This window comes from Aotus nancymaae, unplaced genomic scaffold (genome assembly GCF_030222135.1).
Source record: "Aotus nancymaae isolate 86718 unplaced genomic scaffold, 86718_ANA_hifiasm-v0.15.2.pri h1tg000058l, whole genome shotgun sequence".
NCBI classification, from domain to species: Eukaryota; Metazoa; Chordata; class Mammalia; order Primates; family Aotidae; genus Aotus; species Aotus nancymaae.
Genome location: NW_026988472.1, coordinates 27393632 through 27415115, shown reverse-complemented (window position 1 = coordinate 27415115; position 21484 = coordinate 27393632). Strand labels below are relative to the sequence as shown.

The 21484-nt window shown below is 34.7% G+C and overlaps 1 protein-coding gene across 12 annotated transcripts in view; it reads right to left on the bottom strand.

Moving 5' to 3' along the window:
• DMD (dystrophin) overlaps nucleotides 1–21484 on the bottom strand; it is a 2277745-nt gene that overhangs the window by 521840 nt on the left and 1734421 nt on the right. For all 12 annotated transcript variants that reach the window (XM_064364425.1, XM_064364424.1, XM_064364427.1 and 9 more), the window contains one exon: nucleotides 9692–9881. In XM_064364425.1, the coding sequence (XP_064220495.1) occupies nucleotides 9692–9881 (190 nt within the window). The remainder of the gene's footprint in view (nucleotides 1–9691; nucleotides 9882–21484) is intronic.

The following is a 21484-nucleotide window of genomic DNA, read 5'->3' as shown; positions in this document are numbered from 1 at the left end:
AATAATCAGAGAAATGCAAATCAAAATCCCAATGAGATGCCATGTCACACCAGTTAGAATGGCTATTAAAAAGTCAAAAAAATAACAGATGCTGATGAGGTTGTAGAGAAAAAGAAGGTTTATACACTGTTGGTAGGAGTGTAAATTAGTTCAGCCACTGTGGAAAGTAGTTTGGAGATGTCTCAAAGAACTCAAAACTGAACTATCATTCAACCAAGAGATCCCATTACTAGGTATGTACCCAAAGGAATATAAATCATTCTACCATAAAGACACATGCACCCATGTGTTAATTGCTGCACTATTCACAATAGCAAAGTTATACAATCAACCTAAATGCCCATCAATGGTAGAGTGGATATAGAAAATGCAGTACATATACACCAGGGAATACGGTGCAGCCAGAAAAAAGAATGAGATTATGTTCATTGCGGCAACATGGATGGAACTGGAGGCCATTATCTTAGGTGAAATAACATAGGAACAGAAAACCAAATACCATATGTTCTCACTTATAAGTGGGAGCTAAACACTAAGTACACATGAACACAAAGAAGGGAACAACAGAAACCAGGGTCTACTCAAGGGTCGGGGGCAGGAGGATGGTGAAGATAAAAAAAACTACCTATCAGGTACCATGCTTATTATCTGAGTGATGAAATAATCTGCATACCAAACTCCCATGACACGCAATTTACCCATGTAACAAACCTGCACATGTGCCTCTGAAACTTAAAATAAAAGTGCAAAAGAGGAGGGGGGTAGGGGCAGGCAGGGGAAGGAAGAAAGAAAGAGGAAGGAATGAGTGGTTAGAGAGGTAAGAAGACAATTAGTGTAATATATCACCCCAGCAAGTCAAAAGGTGAGATATTTTTCAGTAGACTGTAGTAGGCAGCAATAACCAAATATGAGTAGATTTCTAGGACAATGAGGACTTGAAGAAAATATTTGCATTTAGTAATTATGTTAATTTCATAGACAAGTGTTTCAGTCAAGAGGTAGATGTAGAAACTTGACTTTAAAATGTAAAGGAAAGACAGATGTTTAGGAAGTAGAAATATTTCCATTAATTTCTATTAGATGAGAGATCTGAAGCTTGCTTTTGGTGATTTTAGGTCTTTGCCTCTAATGCTGAGTCAATGTAGAGTAATGGGTAGGACAGTAGGGTTAGTAGAAAATCACAAAATCAAACTTAGGTTCAAATACTGACTTTTTTATCTATGCAGGTTGAGCATCCCAAATCTGAAAATCCAAAATCCAAAATACTCCAAAAGCTGAAATTTTTTGAGTGCCAACATGACTGTCAAAGGAAATGCTCATTGGAGTATTTCCAATTTTGAATTTTTGGGTTTAAGATGCTTAACCAATCATTATAATGCAAGTAATCCAAAATCTGAAGAAATCTGAAACAAAAAAAAAATCAGAAAAAAATTGATATCTAAAACACTTGTGGTCCAAGCATTTTGAATAAGGGACCCTCAACCAGTAGTTGTGTGATACCTTAGCAGAAGTTACCCAGCCTCTCAAAGTGTTTCCTCTGTAATAAATATATAATGGTATTACATCATGCAAGCAAAGCACTTAGTATACACCTTGGCACACAGTAACTTTTAAAAAGGTAGCTATTATTATTATTACCTATCTTAATAATCGAATGATGATGATCAGTTATTATTACCTATCTTAATGATCAAACATGTTGATTTTAATCCCAGAAAAGTAAACATTTATTGTGACAAGCTTTTAGTTTATATAATTGCCCTCCTAATCTGGAGTAATAAAATTTAGTTGATTGTTGAAAAAGCAGCAACAGAGAAATTACTTAACCTCTCCAATTTTATTCATCTCAAATGAAAATGGAAATAATAATAGTACCAACACCGCAGATTTTCACTAAGGATCGAATTAGAAAATGAAAGTAAAAATACTTTGCCAGTTATGAAACATGAAATATTTAGTTATTATTCTCTTTATTAATTAATATAACTTTGATCCACTGACTTTTAAGAGAATACCATTAGATTTATATCTTCAGTTTGACTTTTGTTTAATGGTAATTCATAAAATTAATAAGGACCTTTCACTTGAAAGCTTTTTCAAAGTGCTTTTATATTTATTACCCTGTAAGATCCTCACAAAAGCTCTGAGAGGAATAAAAGACAATGGTTATTAGAGGCTAACAAAATTGACTTTTCAGTAGCACAGTGTCTTCTTACCTATGTGGGCTTTTCTTTTGGTTTGTAGAAATAAAATTACAAAATCCAATAGTTGGTTTACAAAGTTATTCAATTTAGTGATTACTCTGGATCATTCCAGATAATTTCTTAATGTAATGGCAACATCCAGAAAAGGAGGTTTTAAAGGTTTTAATAAGATTAACATGTTTACATATGAACAAGACAATGATAACATGGTCCAGAATGGTACAACACTTAGAATCAAATAGCTAAACTCATATTGCATTAAATTAGGGTGATTGTTTTTTTCATCATTGGACCAAAAATGAATTCTAATTTTCTGTATTCAGTCTTTCTTTCTGCAGGAGACAAAAGACCAGTCCTGAACATTTGTCCTCATTGACTCCCTTTTCTAAACTTTTACTTATTTTCATTATTTCATTTCAGATTTTCTCTGAGATCTATAGAAATTGAGGATCTCAAAGGGGAAAATAATAAAGCAACTAAATATAGTAAGACAATCACGTGGGTCTTGAGTATTCCTGAGCACTATAGTCAGTAGTACTGTGAATGTGGATGGGGTTTTTATAGTAGCAATATGAGAATAAAAGGAAAAATAAAAAATTCCATGTTTATATAAGAGAAGAAACGAATTATCTTATTGGAAATAATTTTCTATCATCTTGAATATATTATGTAAAGACTTACTTTTTCCATTATATGAATTTTTTTTTTTTTAGACGGAGTCTCTGTGGCCCAGACTGGAGTGCAATGGTGTGATCTTGGTTCACTGCAACCTCTGCCTCCTGGGTTCAAGTGATTCTCTTGCCTCAGCCTCCCAAGTAGTTGGGATTACAGGTGTCTACCACCATGCTCGGCTAATTTTTGTACTTTTAGTAGAGATGAGGTTTTCCCATGTTGGTCAGGCTGGTCTCAAACTCCTGACCTCAGGTGATCTGCCCATCTTGGCCTTCCAAAGTGCTGGGATTACAGGCGTGAGCCACCACGCCCAGCCCATGATAGGGATTTTATGCCAAAGCTTTGCTAATTATTTGCCTTTTTTCATAATTAGTTCATTAAGAGGGTCCCTATGTCTTTTTGAATAACATGGACAATAGTATCACTTAATACCAATTCTGTGCTATAGCAAGTAACATTTTGGTGACATTTAGATGTATTTCTGAGTGTATCATGGAGAAATTCAATTAAAAATGACATAAATTTGTGTGTAATATAATTTATTTCTAAGGCTTCCATGTTGATGTCCCTCAGTTTTAAATCCTTAAACCAGATCTTTTACTAAACTTTAGATTTACATTCACAACTGCTTCAAGAGAGGTAATGTTTTCACCTCTGAGTTTTACTTACAGATACCTCAAAATCAAACACATTCTTGACTTCCCTACTCATAACTGTTTGCCATCTTGAGTTCTGCAACTCATGATTGAGTGAAGATACTCCCTTCACGCAATCATGCCAAGTGGTAAGCAGGCACTGACTTCTCATTTTACCTCACATTTTCCCCTCATCTCCACCTCCCATAGAATATATGACAGTGCTGATTTTATCTCCAAATAGCTCATATATCTGTTTTGTTTGTTCACCCTCACCACTTCGATCATCAATTCTTGCTTGGCTTATAACAGAAATAACTTTCTAACTGTTGCCCCTGCACAAGTCTCATATCTTTCCAATCCATTCTCCTCACCACTACCAGAATGAGCTTTCAAAAACCTAAGTCTGGTTAGTTCATTTCCTTGTTTAGAACTAGGCTATGACTTCCCAAAGACAACCAATAAAGTCCAGAGTCTTAAAAATAGGTGGCAAGCGGCAGAGAGAGCCAGCTTACACTTACTGAGCCCTTCTAGTCCAATAGTCTGCCTCTCTGGTATGCATTTTACATATATCTTATTATTTATTCACAACAAAATCCTGTGAAGTACTCATTGTATAGAAGAGTATAATCAGGACTCAGAGGTTAGACAATAAGCTAGTAAGTGCTAAATAAGGGGTCTTCCTGCTTACAAGATTCATACTCTAGCTGCTATATCATGCTGTCTTTCCACATAATTTGGCCCCATCTGATCTTTCTAATTTCATTTATCGTAGCAACAATACCCCAGCCAAGTTCCTTCAGATTCTCACACTATCATACTGACTAAGCCTTTGAATGTGGTATATCCTCTATCACGAATGCTCTTTTTAACTCCATGAACCTAAATACTTCCTAAAAATTATTCTAAGGTGAGTTACTTTAAACAGAGGTTCCCACTGGACAATAGATTCCCGGGTAGGACATGCTATGCTCAGGTTAATTGATATCTATTGGGGGTAGAGGTATTTTTAAAATCTCCCCCAGTGCATAAGGAAGGTTAAAATCCACTGTTCTAGGTGAGTTTCTGGCCTCTCTGGCAGGCTTAGCCTAGTCTTCTGTTTCTTACTAGACCCTGTCCAGCTCTCTACTGTAATTTTCATTATGCTATTAGAATTTTGTCTTAGGATGTGTGTCTCCACCTCTGGAATGTGAACCTCCCAAAGGCAGAAATAATGTCAAAATACAGAGGCTTTTGGATACATGCTACATAGTGATCCATTATGTCCACACATATACACACACCATTGAACCAAAGTTTTGTGAACAATACTGAATCTTACTTAAAAGTGATGGACTCTTTATTTCTATTCTATTCTATCAATTTCATTCATTTCTATTTTAAAAATATAGATTGATACTCATTACGTCGATTATACAACCGAGTACTTTTACTGAACTGTGTTTGAAAAGCACCTTTTTTGGGGCCCTCATGATGGAATTAGTTCCCTTATAAGAAGAGGAAGTATCATCAGAGCTCTGTCTCTCTTAGCTATGTTAGGACACAGGGAAAAGGGAGCTGTCTGCAAACCAGGAAGAGAGCCCTCACCAGGCCCTGATCTTGGAATTCCAGACTCCAGAACTATGAGAAATAAATTTCTATTGTATAAGCCTTCTTTCCCTTACCCACCCCGCCCAAAAGAAAGAAAATCATCTCTCTGAACACCATGACACATGGCAGGTGTTTAGTAAAGATACGTTGAATTAATAAAAGTTATCAGAAAAATTATACATACACACACACGTGTATGTGTGTGTGTGTGTATATATATAATTTTAAAATATCCAGAGCAGTAGGCATTCATCACAAAGCAAAATAAAAATATCAAGATTCACTTTCACACTCTTTAGATAACAATCAAAATAGAAAGATTAAAAAATACATATAAAACTCAATTGAAACTAAAGCAACAGGAAGGAATACACAAATGTTTCTCCTCCTTATAATTAGGGATCCTTAAATTGCCTCTACATTCTCAGACAGTCCAGGAAATATGATACTCCAATTTATTCAAGGTACTAATTGTGCTACTAAGATTGCATTCTTTCTTCTTTCTTTGCAATTAATCAGTGGGACAAAATTTTGGTGAGAGTCTTCAATTTTAATAACATATTAGAAATCAAAGATATCTTAATTCATAGATATACTCAGATGTGCAATTTGAAGTTTATCAAACTTGTCTCTCTGGAAATGTTTTATTTATCAGAAGAAAATTTTTATAATGGGGGATTGAGAGGAGACAAAGGTCAAACATGAAATTAGAGAAGGGAGTGATTTGAAAGATATGGACTGAGACATGACCCAGATCACGGATGAAGGAATCTCATATATTTATTGCTCCTTAGTTTGTCTTGCTGAGAAAAAATACATTAATTACACCACCTTTATGACCATCTCTCCTCAACACATACCCACACCCCCACACCTTCTTTACAAGCTAATATCTCTCAGGGGTACTTAGAGAACCACTTAATATTTGTGAAACTCTTGTGAAATATTCAGGAAGACGCAGAGTCTTTCCATTTTCAGTTAGTTACCCAGGGTTTTATGTTAGTACTTTGAACCATGAACAGCTTTGTCAACTCTCTTAGGCCCAGAGCAGAAAATGTTTTGGACAGAGAAATAATCTGATTCAATTACGAATATAGTTCTTCATTTAAGGGAATAAATCTGCAATTTAAAAATCCTGAAACTTTCACCCCTAAAGGCTTTATATAGTGTTCTATAAAAATACATTTGCTTAAAAATTCCAGTTAGCATATTAGAAATAACAATATTTATAAGAAATACTTCCTTATCCTGAAGTACAAGGGCAACTGTAATGTTCTTGATTTTAGTAAGGAAAGTGAGTTACACCTTTTTATAATACAAGAGGAAATTCTAATGTTTTTCAGAGCAGAACTAATCATGTTAATTCCATTCAGAAAGTATATGCTTTTAAATTAATGTATGTTTAAAGAACCTATGAATTATGATTATTGCTGAGAGAATAAATATCTTACGAAGTGGCTGAAAGACAAAAGTGATAGATAGTCTAGTAAGAGATGGAGTCTCCATATACAGAAAAACAGATTGACAGTCTTAGAGAAAAACACACTTTGTGACGGTTTTCACCCTCTCTCTTCATTCACTAGCATTTGTATGAAGTAAAGCATTAGTACTTTTGGGGTAGACAGATATATCAAAATCTGCTGGGAGAGTTGTTGCTTTGACTAGGCATTTCAAATTTCCTTTTCTAAATATATGAGAATGATGATTGCTATATAGCATGAATCTATGAATACAATGCTACCAGTTTCTTCAAATGAAGTGAAAAGGTATGCCATTTCACTTTTCTCCTACATACGTATTATAGAAAATTCCTTTTGTTCAAAATAAAAATTCATAGAGGAAAAAAGCAAACATCTCCATTTAGCTGAAATACTGAAATTGCATGTAATCTCTTAAGGTATGCTGTTTTATTTGTTTTCAAGCTTGGCATTTCCACTTGTTGCTTTTCAATATCAGTTTCTTGACTCAATTCAATCAGCTGAAATGTATCATTAACAATAATCAATAGTTTCAGTATTTTACAGTTTTTACCATGTCATCTCCAAGTCTTTCATCAAAAGATCATTATCCAACCATCTGACTAAAAATCAAAGTGGGCTATAAATGTCATTTCAATCCATAAAATGTAGTTCAAACCTCGGGCATGTGGGATTTATAGAAAACACAATATTAACTGACAGGGAAGAGGGAAACTGTCTCTGTTTTAAAATAATTTTGGAATCTTAGTTAATCTTATTATAGTTAAGAAGCCAATGTTAAGGTTTTCAGGAGCTCTATGGGAGTTTTATCTGGATTTTGAGAATAAATATAGTTTATCACTTTGGGGTTTAGGCAGTAAAAAGCCCCTGCCCTATTCCCAAGCTCTCTCTTTTTCTACCTCAGGTACACTGAAAGTTATGTGTAATATGTGCCCTAGCTCAAAGACGGAGAAGAGTAGCCTGATTGACATTGGACTTTATGTGAGCAACAAATAAACTTTGGTTTGGTTAAGCCACTGGACAAATATGAATAAATACATTTTCTTGAGTAACATGACATAAGCTAAGACATTTTCTCAGCATAATTTTCAACTGTTTTTGAAAGAGATCAGAAATCTAAACATAAAATGTTTATTCTCCAATCTTCTGTAGCAAATCTAGTTAGGACACATGGTGACTCTCCTTTTTAATGATTTAGAAGCTTGCAGTTTCTCAGGATTAGAAATACAGATACATTTTTACTACATAATACAGCAACTATAAATACAAATTGTATGGTAGAAAATAGATTTATTTTTGTATTTTTTCTCTTAACTAGAATTATTCACTATTTTAAGAGATGTTTTATTAAATCCCTGACATTAAATTATTTTGTCATCATTGGGTTATTCTTTATTTTTCAAAGTAATCTGCTAAAAATATACTTAAAGTTTATTATTTACCTACCATAGCTGATGAGTAAAATGTAAACCCATTTTTTTTTCTTGAGATGGAGTCTCACTCTGTTACCCAGGCTGGAGTGCAGTGGTGTAATCTCAGCTCACTGCAGCCTCTGCCTCCTGGATTCAAGTGATTCTCCTGCCTCAGCCTCCCGAGTAGCTGGGTTTACAGGCACAGGCCACCACACCTGGCTAATTTTTGTATTTTTAGTAGAGATGGGATTTCACCAGGTTGGCCAGGCTGGTCTTGAACTCCTAACCTCAGGTGATCCACCTGCCTCGGCCTCCCAAAGTGGTGGGATTACAGGTGTGAGCCACTGTGCCCAGTCAGAAAACCCATGTATTTATTAAAATTCTGGAGTGGCTTTATCAGTATTTACAATATTTTACAATACAATTTTATTTATAAGATAGTCTAAGCCAAATATGTTACAGCAGTACATTGTCTAACCATACATCTAAGAGTGAGCAAAAAACCCTCTAAATTTGCATTGCCCTTACATTCTATCACAAGCCATGGGAGATATCTATAAAGTCTGGTATCATGCCAAACGAATTACCTCCAAATGATCAAACTAACTCAACATGCATTTCAGAGGAGAAAGTGGGGTCAAAGGAGGATGATAAAGCAAGAATGATAAATTCAGAAGCCATAAATTGCCACTGTCACTTACTCTATGCACCAGAGCAGCAAAGTAGATCAACTATCATATCAAAAAAGAAAAACAGGAGAAGCAGAACAATAGGAGGAAGCCAGGAGAACTGCTTCTTGTGATTTGATTCTGGAATTATTTTTCAAACTAGAATATACTATTGTGTTTTTCATAATAGTTTAAAATATCAAAAAATGAAGTTAGTCTAAAAAATCAATCATCTTATTATACTCCAAATTGTATTTGAGAGACTAGTAAAGTTATTATATCAAGTCAGAAAAACCAACTATACATAACAAAGCTCTGTAATAGTCCAGGAAAATTATATCAGATATTGAGAATAAACTTTAAGAGCCTCCTTGTACTACAGAATATGATTCTCACCAACACTCCGTTTAAACAAAACTACCCCAAACTCTATTTTCACTGTTTATGCATATGGAACTTTATGGCAATAATTTTTGTTTCTAGGAAAGACAATTGTCTGAAAATTGTTTGATCATTAACTATGACAAATTTAGCCGTCTCATTTTTATTTTCACAGATCATGTTAGGAAGAAAGCTACAAAATGCCAGATTAACATTTCAAAACATATTTGAAAGTAATGAAGGGAAACTGATTCAGTTAGCAATGCTAAATAAAACAGACAATTCATACAGATGCTTTCCCTGTAAAATATTAAATAAACCCTCAAAAATGTCAACTTTTAAAATTTAATAAACCAATCCCTAAGTTATTTCTCTGAGCAAAGTTTCTCCCTGACCGAAGCTCTGGTTTTATATGCAAATGTTTTCCTGGTCAGAGCATGTACTTTTTCTAAGATGAGGGTGTTAAGTGGAATTATAAATGATATTTCCTTCTCTCTCTGCCTCTCTCCTCCTTGTCCAAAAGCTGAAATATATCAGGCTGTATAAAAGCAAGTATATTATTTTGTCCCTGGCTTGTCAGTTACAAGTACAAATGCTGAGATTTGTTCAATTGGATCCACAAGAGTGCTAAAGTGGAAATGCTTGACTTACTTGCCATTGTTTCATCAGCTCTTTTACTCCCTTGGAGTCTTCGAGGAGCCTTTCCTTATGGGTAGCATCCTGCAGGACATTGGCAGTTGTTTCAGCTTCTGTAAGCCAGGCAAGAAACTTTTCCAGGTCCAGGGGGAACTGTTGCAGTAATCTATGAGTTTCTTCCAAAGCAGCCTCTCGCTCACTCACCCTACAAAGGAACAGATAATCAGACGCAATTATGAAATATCAGAATGGTGCACCTAGTGAACTCCATAAAAAGAGAAAGATGGAGGAACTAAATTGTAATATACCAACAATGGGGTGAGTTGTTGCTACAGCTCTTCCTTTAAGCAACAACTATAATATTGTGCAGTCTATTTACTTTCATTTTTATTCAACTTAAAGGCGTTTGTATGGGGGAAGGTATGCAAGAATGACAATTACAGATTTCTATAAACCCCTCTCCACAGAGGTTTCATAAATATACATGTGAAATACATATCTACTTGAATATTTGAAAGTTCAAACTATCTTTTTTCAATTTTGTAGTTTTTGCTGGTCAATTTTGAAAGCTTATTTAAATATACTGCCAAAGTTGGGACTAACCTTTATAGTTAAAACTCTAAAATCCCTGTACCATGCTTGTCTTTGATGCCGCCCTGAGGCAGAAAACAAGGATTCAATATGCACAGAGAAAAGTCAAGAAAATACAAACCTAGAGTCAAAAGGAAAAGACTAGAGAAAAAGATGAAAAGAATGGAATTGAAGGGCAAAGGAAAAAAGACTAACAAGTAGAGAAATAACATTTCATAGAAATTATCATTTTGTGCAAACTATCATTTTGCATGACACCAGTTATAACTATTGTGTTAGTTTCATAGTTAATTATTTGATCATACAACTGAGAACATTTACCAAAATAAAAATGTTATGTGTAATGAAAAAGATTAGAGTCTTAAAAATCAGGCAGATTTGAGTTCAATTCCCAGTGTTCCTTACCAGTTATGTGATATGGCAAGTTACCTCTCTGATTCTCAGTTTCTCATCTGCAATGTCTATTGCTTTGATGAGAATTAAAGTAGAAAGTTCATGAAGTTGAGTGCCCCACACGTTATACAGTTATACATTACAGTTAGTAATTCTGTAGTTCCTTCTACCCACAATCCATTTCCCCATTCCTCTAATCTTTTAAAAGGATGAAACAAACTCTCTCATGACAAAAACCTTAAAAATGTATTCCCATTTTTGATCATATGTATATAAAATGCATGTATTGTGGATACATACACATATGCCCTCAGCAAACATCTACATAATAATAGCTTAGAAAGGAAAATTGCCTTAGGCAATAACAGTCTCCTTGAAAAAGATTCAGGTAAACTTTGTCTGCAATGAGGAAATTAGTACTCTATTTAAAGGTCTTATTTGCCTTCTATTACTACACAAACACTTTCTGGGATTAAACATAAGCTAAAAATGGATTTTAAAAAATTGAACACTTGAATATGATACACATTGCTTGTTAAGATGTGATTGTCAATAATTATGCAAAACTGCAATTTATTTCAGCAGCAACTTTATCATGGGATGTGCAAACCAGGCAATAAACAACTCCTGCCGAGCCAGCGGCAGCAAAGCCCCCGGAAGAGCTGTTTATTCATCATGGGTGAGGTTTTTGCTGAGCACACAGTCTTCCACAGTGGAGTTTCAGTGCTCATACTGGATAAAAATCTTCTGTCTGCATTAACTGGTGGAGGGTAGAATAGGTTTATGAGGATGCAGCTACTGGAAAAATGTAAGCATTGCACTAAGCTATTTATCAACTCTTAAATAAACTTTAATACTGCACAGCTGAAAGGTAGTGTAAGGTTCTGGTTGGGCAAATAAATTAAACCTTATGTACTTCAGGGGCTAATGCGGACTGCTGGCTCCCTGCTTATCTAGTTTTCAGGCAAACTATCAACGCAAGGAGAGACATCAAAATAGTCATTTATCTTTTTATTTATTACGGTTTAAAAATTCAGAACCACTGCAACAACTCCAAGAATCTCAATGTTACAATTGGGCATGCACCTTACAGTTTGAACCAGGTGTAACTGCTGACAATTGACTGGGTCTGACCTACAAAAGTGGCAGTTTCATGCAGTTTGCATTAAGACTTACTCCATCTCCAGTGCAAAATTTGGAATAGAAATAAGCTGTCACGTTCCAGAATATAAATGCAGGGTTAGACATTTGGCATGTTTTCTAATGTAGTCCAATTTCAAACAAAATTTAAACATATGAAATTCTCCCATGGCAGAGTGAAACTTAGAGAATTCAGTATTGAGCATTTTATCAGCATCAGCTTCATGATGACCTGCACTTGATGCATCTTAGCTCCTCTATCCTTAAACTAGAAACGCCACTTACCCACTGCTTCCAGAGAAAGTAACTAGTAAATAACTTTCCAAGAGTTATTTGCAAAATGCAATGCACATAAATCAGATGAAAGGGTTCTACGGAGACAATGCGATTTTCAGCCAAATCCTACCAGCAAGTTTGCTGCTTTGTAAATTAGGCCCTTAGGGAAGAACAGTAACTCTTTCAGGACAGTAAGGAACCATTTTCCTAAATGATCCCCTTGTGGTCTGAAATATTGACAACATCAGGCTGAATATTTTCTAATTTAGAAAATAAGTTAAAAAGTCAATGGCATTAACAGCAGAAAATCTCCTCAAATGAGCTCCTTGACATGCCTCTTTAGTAATAGGTAAGACTGTTGTTTCCTGCTTGTGTTGGGGGTTTTAAGGCTACATTTCTCTCGGAATCCATGTGTGTACATCATACTCCTAAATTTTAATTGTGCAGGGTCTAGACTAGGATGAATCAAGAATACTCAATTTCCATATCTGCACATTCAAAATGCTCTAAATGTATCATATAGTTTTAAAATTTTCTGAACCATATGGTTTTAAACAGCTTATATCAATAACATGTAAAAATAATAAGAATCATAAAGAAAATGAGATGTTTAGAAAAAAACTAAAGTTATTGAATTAGATTTTTTAATAACTTCTTTTTCCAGGTTATCAAACTACAGGCCCTGGAGAAAATTTGGCTAAATTTTAAAAGTAACAATGACCAGATATTAGAAACCGTAATAATGCTATGCAAACAGAATCTACTGTATTGGTTAAGTACTTTTTTACATAACAAAGTTTTATAATCAGCTATTCCAACTTTATGGTGCACAAAAATAGCGGAGAATTTGATGGAGTAAGGAATAATGTGATTTCCAAAGGTTTTCATTCTATTCATAAGGGCACCCTGTACTGTTCTCAGTATGTAAATAAGGGCAGTGTGAAACAGTGTTCTCAAAGTGTAGTCCGTGGACCAGCAGCACCAGTCTTGTCTGAGAATTTATTTGAAATGCAAATTCCCAGAACTCAGCCTAGACCTATTAAATCAGAGACTCTGTGGGTAAAATCCAGCAACCTATGTTTTAACAAGCCTTCCAATATATGCTAAAGTTTGAGAACTGCAGTTGCAGGGGACCAAATTTGAGAACTGCTGGTTTACTAGATGCTAAGCTGTGCTGCCCGGACTCCTTTTCAGGACTGAAATACTTCTGACCCTAGCTGCTGGTAGTGCTGCTGGCTGACGGTTCTCAGCTGTCATCCTTATTTGAGAACTGGCCTCAGCTAAAGAGAGGTGCCTAGCTCAAAGTTACCCACTATGTTTCCGAGGCGGGCTGCACTCAGTGACTGATGGGAGATTTGTGGGCTATAAAACCCTGGGTCCCTTTCTGCCACTCAGGACAATTCTGAATGTCTCACCTACCTCAGACTTCAGAGATCCTCCTGGGCAAGGCTAGGAAGGAGAGAGGGAGGGTTGATTGTGTTGTAGCTGTGATTATATAGTAGCCCAGCTTCTCCTGCTGCCCAATCCTGCTCCCATTCCTTTCCTCCCCTCACAGGTGTTAATCCTGAGAGCACTTGCCAATAAAATTCCTTCATGCTAATCGCTTTCTCAGAATCTGCTTTCTGGGGCAACTTGACCTCTTGAGTTGTCATGCTGAACAAGGATTTAAAAAATATACTTGCCTAAGGAATGTATGTGGTCTCCAAAGGGAACAAGATAGAGGATTCTCACACGCAGCAATTGTGCCTGAATTGCTACTGCACTGTTGGTTGCCCTTTAAGGAGACCTACAGACAATGCAGGTTTGCATTATCACCAGTTACAAGCAAGAATCTACTGAAGGGGCAGAGTGTTGGAGCTATAAAGCTTACTGCAACCCTACACCTGCCCCAGAAAGTGTTTATCCAGAGACAATTTTGCAGGAAGGTAAAGAATCACAGAGGGCATGTTTTCAGCACATCCATTTTCTTTTTAAGACCTGATTATCAATGAGGCAATCAGATAAGTATATTCTGATCTGTCATTAGAACCCTACCCTCGCTACACACACATACCATGGCATTTCTGAATAAATCTCTAAGACTCCATAGAGTTGAATATCATCAATTTCTTATGGCTAACATAATACATAAAAAGGACAAAGGAAGGGAAATTTGTTACTTTCAAAGATAAGCCTAAAGAGCTTAATTAATGTATAGACACTATTCTACTATTAGATATAAGGATGAAAAATAATTTATCAGTGCAGAACGGTGTCTACAAGAACAGAAAATCAAACACTGCATGTTCTCACTCATAGGCGGGTGTTGAACAATGAGAACACAAGGACACAGGGAGGGGAGCATCACACACTAGGGTCTGTTGTGGGCGGCCAAGGGAGGGACAGCCGGGGGGGATGGTGTGGAGGTCAGAGAGGGATAATATGGGGAGAAATGCCAGATGTAGGTGACGTGGTGGAGGGGGGTGGATGGAGGCAGCAATCCACATTGCCATGTATGTACCTATGCAACAATCCTGCATGATCTGCACATGTACCCCAGAACCTAAAGTACAATAAACAAATAAATAAAATTACAGAAATATATTATTTTTAGAAAAAGGCTCAATCTGATATGAAAGGTTACTTTGCCCAGATTTTTTTTTAAGTGCGATAAATCAGGAACATTCAAACAACTCAGTCTTCTGCTAAATAACACTCTCGCTATGCCCTGGTGCCCTGGCTTTGTTGTAGACTAACCAAATAAAATATTCCGAATCTTTCCTTCCTAGTTTATTTGCAATTCAGCCACTCTCATTTCCTATGATATTTTAGGAGAAGGATTAAAGGATCATTATTGTGTTCCTTTTTTTTTTTTTTTTTGGTGGGATATAGGTTAGGGTGACCTTAGCAGCAGCTGGATGTAAGATCAAAAAGATTCTTGTACTATCAATCACTACTCACAGAACCAGAGTTAATCTGAAGTTCAAATTCCTATAACCATACCAGCTCCTACTAGTTTGCTAGTAAATTGCATTTTGATTTTAAAACATAACTTTATATTGTATTTATGAGAAGAAGCTAGAATTTTGTCACCTATGGATATATAGCACCTTGTAGAAAGGATACCTTTTAATCTCTAGCAATTCTATTAGTAATGTGCACTAATGAGAAGCATGAATCTAAGCAAAATCTGTCAACATTGCCTGAACTAGTAGTCCATTCCAAGCAACAACTTTGTAGTTTTTATCTGCCTTTGGGCAACATCTACCTAGAAATATGACTGGAGAAGGGTTGTAGCAATAGGAGAATGTTTCTCTTTTCTCCTCTGTTATGAAACTGTAAAGTAAGGAATATATGACATCATTTTATTTTAACTTCTCATGCTTGCTTTTCATCCACAGCATGAGGAATGGCAGATGTAATGTACAGCATGGAAGATAATTTTTAAAGCTAACATCCATGTAAGTCTTTATATATTTTCAAACCTACTCAGATTTATTCTATTATCACTTCATAAGATATTTTCCATTTTTCTACCTATCTTCTTTTTCTCTGTATACTCAGCTGGATATTTCATTTTCTGCCAATGGCTTTAAACTTGATATAGATTATCTTTAATTTTGAACCTCATTCTTATTTCCACATGCCTACCAACATCTAGTTCAATAATTCATCCATACATCTATTCCATATCTATTGTGTACCAGGATCTGTGCCTGATGCTGGTGACAGAAAATTCAATGATACATAGACTTTGACATTTAACGTATTCAAGTCTAGTAAAGGAGACAGATATGTAAACATTTAACCAGAGTTATAATGTGACTAAGGCTATAAACCATCTGGAGTCCTTACCAGTAGGTCAAATGTAACATGGATCAATCTGCATTCATAGACTGCTATCTCAATTTGAAAAATAAGTGATAAATGTATCTTAAACAATTTTTACTCTTTCTGCCAAAATAGGTGGAGATCATCTAGCAAGGCATTATCTCAAAATAGAGTGATGGATGCTCAATAAAAGTCTGCCTAACTAATTTTCATAAAGATAAAAGCCTTTTAAATATACAATACAGGTTTTTGCTGATTTCATTTTAGGGTTGGAGAGATTGATTCTGAGAGAATTATAATGATGTTCTCAAGGTTGTATACAAGTTAAGTGGCAGAGCTGGGGTTATAGCCCAAGTCTTGCATTCTAGAAAAGAAGGTTTTGCAACTCTGAAGATAGATATTAGAATCCACTCCTTTATGATATATTCATTGTACTAAAAGAAAGAAAGGTGCAAGAAAGATTACATCACTGAATCCTGGTATTCATTTTAGAGCACAAATTTAATTTTCTATTACTACCATATGCAGGGTTGTTGAAAGACACAAATGCCTACACATAAGCGAACACATACATACAAAGATATTCTCCTACCCCAACTACCGCAGAAAGCATCTAGCTGGTCTTTGCTTTAAAATAAAAATCCATTTTTAATGCAAATTTGCTGGTTTGCTGTTCACCAACATATGAATTAATGAGGTTTTCATCCCCTCTCTCCTGAGGTCTGGTGCTAAATTACTCAAACTCTCCAGAGTTAATTGGAAACCACGACCTAAATGTTCCCAAAGTATTGCTGATTAGTTTTCAGAAAACTCATTCCCATCTTTTGTCACCCCAGACACCACAGGATGACTTTTTAACATGTGCAGTAGCAACACACTGGCATGAGAAATAGATTAATCCTCCAAAGATAAACCACAGCTCTGAAGCTATCTGTGTAAACTTCCTTCAATGATACGGACATTTTATTTTTTTTTAATATACATGTCACCTAGACTTTAGATAATAAGAGAGTATAGGCATTATCAATCATGTAAAGAATTTTGAAAAATACATTTCATCTCTTTTTTTAACGTCATCAATGTTTTTAAAATAGAGATTTGCAAATTTATCATTAGAGAAACAACCATAATTATACACTTTCCTTAAAACCACTAGTAATTTCCTGAAAAGACCTGCATTAAGAGATAGCAGTAGAAAATGTGTTTTCTACTTTACTTTGCATTGCTCATTTCATTTGATTTGTATTTCAACTCATAAATCACTGAGAAAAACTAGTTGATAAAGAAATGTACACAATGTTATGAACAGACAAAATACATATCTCTATACACACATTTTTTTCTTGAATTTTTAAAGAGATTAATACTCCTTAAGATCTGTATTTTGTTTTTCTGCTGATACAATACCAAAAGGTACTATTTGGAGAGGTTGAAATATAATGTAGGGAGTAATGAATTACATTTGGTTTGGTTAATATACAGAGAACTCAACATATTATTATGGGCATTTATACAACTGTAAAGGATCTTTAGGAAAAAAAAATGGAGTTAACACTACTTCCCAGATAATTACAAACTTAAATTTGAGTTGACCTATAATTGCACACGATTTCTATTCTGAATAAATTCTCAGTGATTTGTAAATGTGAATTTTTAAGTTGGTTTTGGTTACTTGTAGTGATAATCTCTTTAATGATATATTTCTTAATGTTGATAGACCAAGTAGCTTTTCTTCTCTTCTAAAATGATATGTTTAAAATAGTATAAAAACCAATTTAAAAGATGAACCTAAGATCATCTCTTAAAAACCTGATAAGACTGTGCAGTTAAGCAAATATATATATATATAAATATATCTTCATCCACAATAACTTAGAGAAAAATAGGACTGTAGCTTCTTGGATGTTGATACATAATATTCAGAAGACAGCCAAGCAGGTAGGTTCAATTTTCTAATGTCAAAAGGCAAACACAGAACAGATTTACTTTAAAAGGAAAGAAGTGGCTAAAAACATGTGAACACATGAAATGAACTTATAGTAGAGCTCTGTCAGTGGAATTTGAAAATATGAACAATTTCATAACTCCAGATCTAAATTCTGGATTATGATATTGAAATATTTGTGACTTTTATGACCTAGTCTCTTACTCAGTAGTCTCTCGTGGTTAATAATACACTTTTGAAAGAGGCCTTTTAGCAAAGGACATGAACAGACACTTTTTAAAAGAAGACATACATGTGGCCAACAAGCATATGAAAAAAAGCTCAACATCACCGATCACTGGAGAAATGCAAATCAAAACCAAAAGAAGATACCACCACATACCAGTCAGAATGGCTGTTATTAAGAGGTCAAAAATAACAGGTTCTGGAGAGGTTGGGGAGAAAAAGAATGCTTATAAACTGTTGGTTATAGTATATGTTATTTCAATCATTGTGAAAACCAATGTGGAGATTCCTCAGAGATAATGGATGGAGCTGGAGGCCATTGTCCTTAGTAAACTAATGCCGGAACAGAAAACCAAATATTTCAGGTTCTCACTTATTAGTGGAAGTTAAATGATGAGAGCACATGGACACATAGAGAAGAACAACAGACATGGAAGCCTACCGGAGGATCAGGAAAAATAACTAATGTGTACTATACTTAGTACCTGGGTAACAAAATAATCGGTACAGCAAACCTCCATGACATGAGTGTACCTATATAACAAACCTGCACATGTACTCCTGAATTTTAAAGAAAAGAAAAGAAAAAGTCCTTTTAGATTCAACATTTATTGTTATAGCATTTTACACTAAAATAATATTCTGAAGTTTTCAAGCTCCTTTGACAGGATCCACAGATATCATTTCCTTTCATATTTTAAATAGCTTGATGAGGCTAATGAGGCAGGTTGTAATGATCATGAACAGTTTATAGATGAGAAACTTGACTTTCAGGGAGGCTGGCTGAGTTGCCAAAATAAATGACAAATCTTGAAACAATCTAGTCCACTGTACTATAAGACATTACCTCTTAAGGTAGACTCACCAATCTCCCTGTGAAATAAATATAATGGATGTTAATATGTCACTATTCTCAAAAGTCATTTGTTTTCTGTGATTATTATATGAATTATAATTATGGGGTATGTGTGTATATATGTGTGAAAAGAAAAAATAAATTATTATTCCTTTGCTTATCATCTTCACTTTTCATCTATGAGATGTATTACAAGAAATACTGAACTTTGAACTCTAGGTAAGCTTGAGGATTTGATTGAGAAAGAAGGCATTACAGGCATTAATCAAATATTTTAATTCTTATGAAATTATACAAAATTATAGTATATACAATTTTGGCCTTCTCTAAATGATAAGTTAACAAATGTTTGTTAATGATACAGAGATTATCTGGATGTCTATGTATTTTGGGAAATGTTTTACATAAAATTTCTAACATGGAAATAAAATACTTCATACATTGCTTTACTACACATTTTGCAGTCAAATAAATACATTTTAGTAAGACCAATTGAGTAATGAATTAATTTCTCAAAGTGACTTAGTTTAAGTAGATTCTAAAAGAATTGCCCTTCTAATTGTAAACCTATTTTAATGGCTCAGATATGATTTACATGACAAGATGTGGGATTACAAATAGCTCAAGCTAATTAAAACTTATCAAAATAAAGATTTAAAGATTCTTGCTTTCACACTTTTAATTACCAGGGTGAAAAACTGCATTTAAAAGACCTAGATACTTTGAAATGTATTGATGGTCTTTTATAAGATCAATTAAAATTTATAAAGAACAGTCATAAATTTAGGATTTTTTTTTTCAATTAGAACTTCAACATGAAAGGAATGAATCTGAGGGCTGCATCTGGTTTTAAGAATCCTCTGACTTATGAATATACCACTTACTATAGTCTCTATATTCATCATCATCATCATCATCATTGATAATCCCCAACTTATTGTAGATTATTTGAGGGCAAAGATTCACACCACAGTTACTGGCAATTTAATAGATACTCAATAAATTTAATTAAAATCAAGAAACCTACTATCAATAAGATATATAACTTCTAAAAAATAAGACCAGAGTCCTTTGTTCTTAAAAAAATGTAAAATTCTTTCTTGATGTGAATTTATTGAATAATATTTTATATTTATATAAATTTTAAAGCTTAAACATTGCTTTCACATAAATAATTGAACCTCATAATAATTTGCAAATATCATCTTTGTTATAAAAAAAGCTATTATTCAGTTATAACCAAGATGGTTAAAAATGAGAATTAGCAATTCTGTGACCAAAATTGTGTTCTGCTTTGTAAATGTGCAGATATTCAATCTTTGGAGTTTGTTTCTTTCATCAAATTTTATATTAGCCATGAAATTACTGGGCAACACATTGTATTTAGCTGTTGGTGACTGAGTTTCTGTTACTCTTCCACAAAAAGTTAATTTTTTTTTGAATTTTCAAAATGGGCTTCTGCAAAGAATGTCGCTTCAATATATTTTTAGGTGGATTAAATACACAGAGGGCATACAAATAATAACTTCTGTCAAAATTAACCCCTTATTTTGGCAAATGTTCAGATTGCCTATAAGTTTGATCTTGGTCTTCAGACATGAAGTACCAAAGTGCCTTAAAACTCAGCCTGTTCAGAAACCCATTTGGCTTCTGTCACCCAACATACTCCTGCCCTCTCTGCTTTTTATCACCCATAAGTTTGACGGGCATCCTCTCTGTAGTTCCACACATGTTCTGTCAAAAACATCCAGTGTGTCAGGGTTGAGAACAGAAGCTTGTCACAGCACCAGAGATCTTCCATCACCATTTGACACTGGTCTATTAATCGACCTCCTTTGTGTAAAATCATAAAATGGCTTCTAAGCCATCCAATTTCCTTGTATCTAGCCGGTATTTCTCCAACTTACTCACAAGAATATAATGAAGGACGTTGTCAAATGCCCAGATGAAATGCAAATAGACTGCTGTATTTTGCTTACCTACTTGTCTAAACATATTTCAATGTAAAACATTATTTTTGTCTCAATAATTTAGACCACATAGATTTATCTCTGTATGCATATTATCTGTGTTGTTTTAGTAAATTAGCTAGTTAATGTCTTCAACAAATGGGTCCGTGCTTCTCTTATGGCCTTCATGTAAGTTCCACTAAGCACTTCAAATGTCTTGGACAGCTACAGTAATATCTCATAATTTTTACATAAAATTTAACTGCATTTGTCAACAACTGGTTAGAGGGCAACTGATATGGCTATGTGGGGAGAAGGATAATAGACAAGTGTTATCACTGTCCTTTTCATTTTTTTGAATATCAGAAATCAAAGGGGTTTTATTAAAGATATTTAAAAGGATAACAAGGGAGCCAGGCATGGTGGCATGTACCTGTAATCCCAGCTACTAGGGAGGCTAAGGCAGGAGGCTCTCCTGAGGCCAGGAGTTCAAGAGCAGCCTGGGCAGCATAGTGAGACCCTCATTAAAAAAAACCACACACACTTAAAAAAATCAGTAACAAGGGAAAATTATGAAACACTTTATGCTAATAAATTTAGTAACTCAGATGAAATGCATACAT